The sequence below is a fragment of the Oncorhynchus mykiss genome, chromosome 22, assembly GCF_057628025.1.
Source record: "Oncorhynchus mykiss isolate SJ-2025 chromosome 22, ASM5762802v1, whole genome shotgun sequence".
Classification (NCBI taxonomy): domain Eukaryota; kingdom Metazoa; phylum Chordata; class Actinopteri; order Salmoniformes; family Salmonidae; genus Oncorhynchus; species Oncorhynchus mykiss.
The window spans coordinates 9,666,338-9,673,474 of record NC_143043.1 but is presented as its reverse complement, the minus strand read 5'-3'; the positions used below and the strand labels follow the sequence as shown (position 1 = coordinate 9,673,474).

Here is a 7,137-nt window from a genome sequence, read left to right as displayed (position 1 = left end):
ATACATATATATATATATATATATATATATATATATATATATATATATATATAACATATATATATATACACCTATATACATACACACACACATATATATATACATATGAATGCTGATTGCCTGAAAGCCGTGGTATATGAGACCATATAGCACGGGTATGACAAAACGTTTATTTTTACCGATCTAATTACGTTTCTAACCCGTTTATAATAGCAATAAGGCACCTCGGGGGTTTGTGGTACATGGCCAATATACCACGGGTAAGGGCTGTATCCAGGCACTCCACTTTGTGTTGTGCGTAAGAACAGCCCTTAGCCGTGGTTATTGGTCAATTACCACACCCCCTCGTGCCTTATTGCTTAAATAGATTATCGTTATTACTTCATAATGATGCATAAAAGTGGGGCGATAGACACAGTGAACAAAAACCTGGTGACTAAAAACATAGTGGTTGTGACAGTCTTTCATGCTGTAATGTTTTGCATGGCAACAGTCCCTCTCCCAGCTCCAACTTGCAGGGATCCTCTGCATTTTTCGTACTGAAAAAGAAAACGCATCTTGTTTGTGAAACGTAAAAAAATGTGTGCGTAAAACCGTTGTCCATTAATATTACTGAGATGGTTTCATTTTCTGCGCGCCCCTTGTATCGGGCGCTATTTGGAGCTGGAAGGTTCACTACAGCATAGCACTGTGATCATGAAATGGTTAATTTTTCTCCCGGAAAGGGCGAAGTCTGCACAGCAACAAGAAGTATGATTGCGTTGGACTGTGCGTCTCAGCAGCTGGTGAGGTTTTTTCCCCCCCAGTTGCATGTTGCTTTACGCCTGCAAAAGCTGTCATAACCATACCCAATACCTTGCCAATAGGACATACTCGTGTGTGATCTAAATTATACACTGCAACTCGTTTATACTGAGTGGTAATCGTAAGTGTAAGTTTGTGTTTATGTAGCATAGCTTCTACTGCTAAGGAAACGTTTCAGCGGGCTTTTACCGTTGAGGCAGGGAACTTTAATCGTTACTATCTCTTCTGCATATAGAACAGTTGGATGAAACGGTTGTGTTGTGCGTGCAACTTTAACGATTGCGTGATATGTCGTCTCAGAAAACAAAACAAATCTAGCGTGAACACTAAAAAGTAGGTCGTTGAACTTAGGCAAGGGTCCGTGGCGAAGCGTCTTTCATACAAATAGCCAATGCAACTGGCATGATGTTCCACAGCGCTTTCTATTTTCATCCTTTACGCGGACACATCGACGCTTCTCATTTTGACGGTGGCTGAATTTTGACACCAGTCGCTGGAGTCGCAGGAGTTTCGTGCGTTTTAGCCAGTGTTGTGTGTAATTCTAGTGATGTACATTTCCACCATCACTGGCTCTGAATCATTGCGCTGCTAGGTGATGTAGATAAACGGGTATGTATGATTGATGAATAGTGTATTGACCCATTATTTTCGATTAGTTCTCCACTCAATCCTGGTTGTCTTTTTTTTTCTCAGAACACCATGGAGCTTCTCGAGGAGGATCTCACCTGCCCAATTTGCTGCTGTCTCTTTGAGGACCCGCGAGTTCTGCCGTGCTCGCACAGCTTCTGCAAGAAGTGCTTGGAGGGGATTCTGGAGGGGAACAACCGGGGACCTGTTTGGAGACCCCCATTCAAATGTCCCAGTTGCCGCAAGGAGACCCCTCAAAACGGCATAAACACCCTCCAGATCAACTACTCCTTACGCGGAATTGTAGAGAAATACAACAAAATCAGACTTTTACCCAGGATGGTGCTGTGCAAACACCACAGTGGTCAACCGCTTAATATATTTTGTGCCACAGACTTTAAACTTATTTGTGGATTTTGCATAACAACTGGCGACCATGAAGGACATACATTCTGTGCCCTGGAAGACGCATATGAGCAGGAGAAAGCTGCGTTTGAGGAGCTGTTCCAGGGAGTGGAGAACTGGCGCAGCGCAGATACCATAACCTGCCTGGAGACACTGGAAGCCAGTAAGAAGAATGCACTGCAGTTAGTTTCCAGGGATGCAGAGAAAGTAACGGACTATTTCGTCAAACTGATCAGCACCCTGGACCACAAAAAGAACGAGATCCTCTCTGATTTCGAGACGCTGAAGTTGGTGGTGATGCAAGCCTACGATCCCGAAATTAACAAACTAAGCGCGGCGTTGGAGGAGCAGAGACGCGCGCTCAGCATCGCTGAGTCCTTCAGGAATGTGACTGACCCCCTCTGCTTCCTCCAGCAGATGCAGGAGTTCAGGGAGAAGTTGCGCGCTGTCCGAGAAACGACGCTACCCTCCCGGATAGACATGGATGTCGGTCACATGGTCCGGAACTTCGACGTCAAAAATTGGGACTTGGTGAAGCTCAAAGATGTGGACAAGCTCTCGGTCCCCCAAGAGAGTAGCGCGTATTGCTCAACGACCCAGCGTGTCAGCGGCAGAACGCTGGGGAGAGTTATCGTGATTGTTTTGTGCCTGTTACTATACGCCCTGGTGCTTCCGCAGCTGGACAGCCTGACCGTGGTGTCAGCCCAAGTCTCCTCGCTCTGCCATAGTTGCCTGCCCGTTTTATCTGGCTGGCTGGAGATGGCTACCGGTGCGTGGCAGTGCTGGAGAGAGGTAGTGGATGCCTGGTGGGTGCGTGGCTGAAATGTATCCTGAACCTCTTTCACACAACTGGCTAATTTCTTTGATGTCGTAGGTTGCTTTAGATTTCCAAATATGTTATTTTTGGATCTGAAGCAAGCTGCAGCAGTCTGATAGAAAGCCTATATGTAAATGTTATAGGCCTAAATAGATGTATAAAAAAATGTAGAAAGCTATTCAAGTATTTACAAGCACATATGTATCATGATTTTAGTATTTTATATAGAATATATAAACAGAACAACCATAACACTTAACGAGAATCAAAACACTATTGCAGTACATTGAATGTTGTCAGATTTGAGAACAGCTTGTTTGGTGAATGTTAAGCAGCAGCTCTGTCCTGGAGCACCAGCCATCCTTCTCCAAGCCATATGATCACACACTTTAACAACTACAAGTCAAAGCCTGAGTCACCTCATGTGCATATTAAAGTAAATAATGATTATGCCATAGGCTAGATTATTTAGCAAAGGCCTAATATTTACACCTAGAAAGTCTGAGTTTGATTTATTTTTTGCTTTAAGTTTTACGGACAGTCTGTTGTTGTCATAACGCCACATGCCTGTCACCAGCCTCATCTTTTGCCAAAAATAAAACTTCAATTTGGTATTTTTCTTCATCCTTATTTTTGAGTGACTGAGGGAGTTTCACCAAAATTGTGGCTGTTTTATGCACGTGCACTTTTCCCGGTAAACGTCAGAAGTGAAGCCTTCTCTATTGGTGTGCACACTGCTCAAGTGAGATGAAATACTGACATTATGAAATGCCATGCACTCGCTCAGGCGTTCCAAATTCTTGTTTGATGCTGGCCTTCCCTGTGGATCCGTCATCACTGTGCGATTTAACCTCCACGGGGGGCAAGGTTGAATGTTGCATAACTATACAGACATCGTCATGGTTTGTCTAAATATCACGTTAGGCTATATAGCAATTTAATTTTCATTATTCCAAAAAATGTTTTTGGCTTATGCGGACTTTTTATTTTTACAAAATTGAAAGGCAACGATAAATTATAGCCTACACATCTGGGATGAAATACAGATTGAATCAACTGTACCAGTCCCTGTCAATGTGTGCTCAACTTTGAATGCCATGGGGATGTCATAGATGGCACTTGTTGCCTACACTGGGCAACTATGCAATCCATGCATGTTGCGAGTGGATCACAAAAGAGCAATTCTTAGAACTCATCGCGTTTTTTTTTATTCCAACATATAGAAAACAAACCATGTCATAGGCCTACAACTTTTCAATAGAAATGTGCAGCACTGCATGTATATAGGTCCAATAAAAATTCACGTGCAGGCTCTACTGTCCATTGGTCATGTTCTGCAGTTTGGACTTTTCTGAAGGAACGAAATCCTAACGGAAATCCCGTGATCAGACAACAAACCTATCATGAACCTATGATGTAAGCACTGACCACAATTCAGGACCAACGTCACAGCATGTATATATATAGCCCGACTGTTGCCGGGCAAATAAGGGATGAAAATGTAAAGTTGGTCTTTCTCTTTCCTATAATAACTAAATTAATATAACTAATACGACCTCAAACAAATGCAAATATACCTATATATTATATCATTAGGCATAATGATGCACCCAAAATATTGGGTGACGTGATGAAAGGGTGCCTCCATGCATAATGATCTTACATAACAATCATTTTCTAACAATTCCAATTAATTATTCAAAATCCAACTAAATTCAACATATTGGATAACATTCCGTGGGAATAACATATAGGCCAGTGTTTCCCAAACTTGGTCCTCGGATCCCAAGTGGTGCACGTTTTGGTTTTTGCCCTAACACTACACAGCTGATTCAAATAATCAACTAATAATCCAGCTTTGGTCATTTGAATCAGCTGTGTAGTGTTAGGGTAAAAAACCAAAACGTGCACCACTTGGGATCCGAGGACCGAGGTTGGGAAATGCTGATATATGCTATACCTCTAATTGCATATGGTGCGCAAATTGCGCAATCAACAGAACTGTGTCTCAGAGGCCTTTCTTTACAATAAAACATGTCCACTGATGTATTTATAACCCCCAAAAGGTTATCGACCAAATGTAGATATTTAGTTTATATTATGATGAACACTAGGTGTTTAAGAATATGCAATAGTTTAGGCCGAGTCTGACTAGTGAATTTTATTATTTCTAAAGTAAAATGATTTGTTTTATATGAAGGAACAGAAGCGCACTTAAATGACCAGAATAAAAATAAATGTTTAAAAAAATGATTGGTAGCCTTTTCCAAACGCGCATCGAGAGGTTATAATGCGTGGCCAACACTTCTATTCCCAAACAGACATGTTATTTTATATTTCAAAGGCACTCCATCTTCAGACGTACAATTAGGGCCTCTCACTAAATATTGTCGAATAATTTCACAAAATAAAGCATGGAAAAGTCATGACAAAGGGATGGGTGCTCTTCAAAATAGTTTTAAGAGAAAATACCCGTAATTAAAATGGCAATGTTTTTTTCGCTAATTATGTGCAGTGACAAGGTTTGGGAAGTAAAGGATAAATGCATAGAACTATTTTTGACCAGTGTAAAGCATTCTATACTCCAACTGCCTACATAAAGTAAACTCCCCTGAAAACCCATCATAGTCGATACCCGAAATAGGTCTGTAGAAGTAATTTAGCAATTCAGTTTTTAGGCTAAGCATTTAATTGCAAAATGTTTTATCATATGTATCATTTAAATATTATTTAAATAGCCTTATAAAAACGTGTGGGACACGGATCATCTCGGGATGGTAGTCTATAGTGCAATGTGTGTAGGCTAGGCCTGTGTGTGTATTTGTGTGTTATACTAAATTAACATATTGCTTTAAAAGTTAGAATAAGCCTAAAATAAGATATGGACTCAAACCACGCATATCCTGACTGCGTTTATCTGTCCATGGTAGCCAGTGATAAGCCCTTTTCCCTTCAATTGGCATTGCAGCGTTCTGCACCATTTACTTGTCACAATAACCGTATCCTCGGCTTCCAGGCCTCGCTCACGTTGAAAGTCTGGTAGAGGCTACAAAAACGGTGGCCCAAAAATCAAGCCTGTTATAGGCAAGCCAGAGATCATGAAATCATTTTGCTAAAGTTTCACAATAATACAAAACACACACTAGAATATAGGGCATGGTTTGGTGGTTGACTGCGTTAGCCTGAAACTTTAAATTATATTTTAGGCCACAAGTGATATAGAATGGGACTCATCTTGATAACAGGCGACGGGGTTTATTCCATGTGTGATAATTGATTGTATAAAGGAATTTATAAAATTGATTTGTTTATGCTAGCTGGCACAATATATTATCTATGTAGACTATCCTCTTTTAAATTGCTGATAATATAGACACGCTATAGGTCAATAGTCACTTAGGGAATATCATTGGTACATTTCAAATTGGCCAAATTCCCTGTAAGGAACACTTAATAGGCTGATCACGCGCTGCAACGCCACAATAATCTGAAGGACATTGACAAAAAAAGTATAGATCAAGCGTTAGCCTCGGTAGATTGCAAGTTGGCGAGTGTGACCATGCATGGCCTTGCAGGAACTCGTAGGCCATGGCTTGTAAATATATCACTGGCCTTTATCAAAGTTAGACCTATCATCAGTAGCATATATGCTACGCTACAGTATAGCATGCCTTTCTGCCCACGATTAGCCACAGATCTGTCAGTCCCAATACGCCTATTCGGTGACCTTACCGCTATATACAGGTGTGAAACTCGCAGGTAACATTCGCGATTGTTTAGGTGTTGACACAAGACTGGTGCTATAAATATAAGCCAATTGTAGGCGAGCCACAATGAGTTGGACAAGTTTACGAGTCTTCGGTTGCCCATAACTTGCAAAAATATACATGCCAATTGCAAAATTCTACTCACTTAGCCAAATAAGTCTATTTGTCTCTGCCTCATTTAATTGTCAAAATAGGCAACCACCCCCAAAAGCTTCGAAATTAGGGTTAAATTATTATACACATTAAGTTTACATTTAAAACGGATCAGCTGGAAATTAGTGTTTGGAATATTCCCAGAAACCAAAAAGCTAATTTGCCCGAATAGGCCGATATAGTCTGTTAGTCAAACTGAATGGATGTAAATTAGACAGTGGAACGTACAGTGCGGCTCACTTGAGCCCTATACACAGGCTAGGAGGCTACTTCGTTTTACTAACTCTTGTTCAAGGCCTATCTTAACCAAAATAATGCTCAATTGATTTGCTCAGCAGTGCAAAGGTGAAGGTTCTAATGTGTATTTTTCTCCCACAAAAAGGCATTGTAGGCGGTTGAAAAACTAGATTTTGTTACACCACAGTAAAACGTTTTACCAAAAGCTGGTGCAAGAGGCCTATACACATTATAACCTTCATAGAATTAAAATATATGGTCAATTGATAAATTACGTTGCTTGTTTCAATAATTGGATTTTCTCTGAAAATTCTCTATAAAAAAAAG

At 40.7% G+C, this 7,137-nt stretch overlaps 1 protein-coding gene and 1 long non-coding RNA gene across 5 annotated transcripts in view; one reads left to right on the top strand and one right to left on the bottom strand.

Annotated features, from left to right (window-relative positions):
- Nucleotides 1–7,137, bottom strand: part of LOC149972793 (uncharacterized) — a 548,532-nt gene that overhangs the window by 439,879 nt on the left and 101,516 nt on the right. The gene's annotated exons all lie outside the window — the stretch shown is intronic.
- On the top strand, nucleotides 447–3,265 carry LOC110501291 (tripartite motif-containing 13). Of its 4 annotated transcripts, none has more exons than XM_036958570.2 (2): nucleotides 447–785; nucleotides 1,498–3,265. In XM_036958570.2, exons 1-2 carry the CDS (start codon nucleotides 702–704, stop codon nucleotides 2,656–2,658), a joined length of 1,245 nt encoding a protein of 414 aa, XP_036814465.2. In that variant the 5' UTR covers nucleotides 447–701; the 3' UTR covers nucleotides 2,659–3,265. The 4 variants fall into 4 exon arrangements, with proteins under 4 accessions (XP_036814465.2, XP_036814467.2, XP_036814466.2 ...); XM_036958572.2 differs by having other exon boundaries at nucleotides 731–931; XM_036958571.2 differs by having other exon boundaries at nucleotides 734–1,413.

What these genes read in the sequence shown, in the direction of transcription:
- LOC110501291 (XM_036958570.2), top strand. Translation starts at nt 702, where the DNA reads ATGGTTAATTTTTCTCCCGGAAAGGGCGAAGTCTGCACAGCAACAAGA. An exon ending in ACTGTGCGTCTCAGCAGCTG is followed by an intron (nt 786 to 1,497) that starts GTGAGGTTTTTT and finishes TTTTTTTCTCAG; the next exon opens with AACACCATGGAGCTTCTCGA.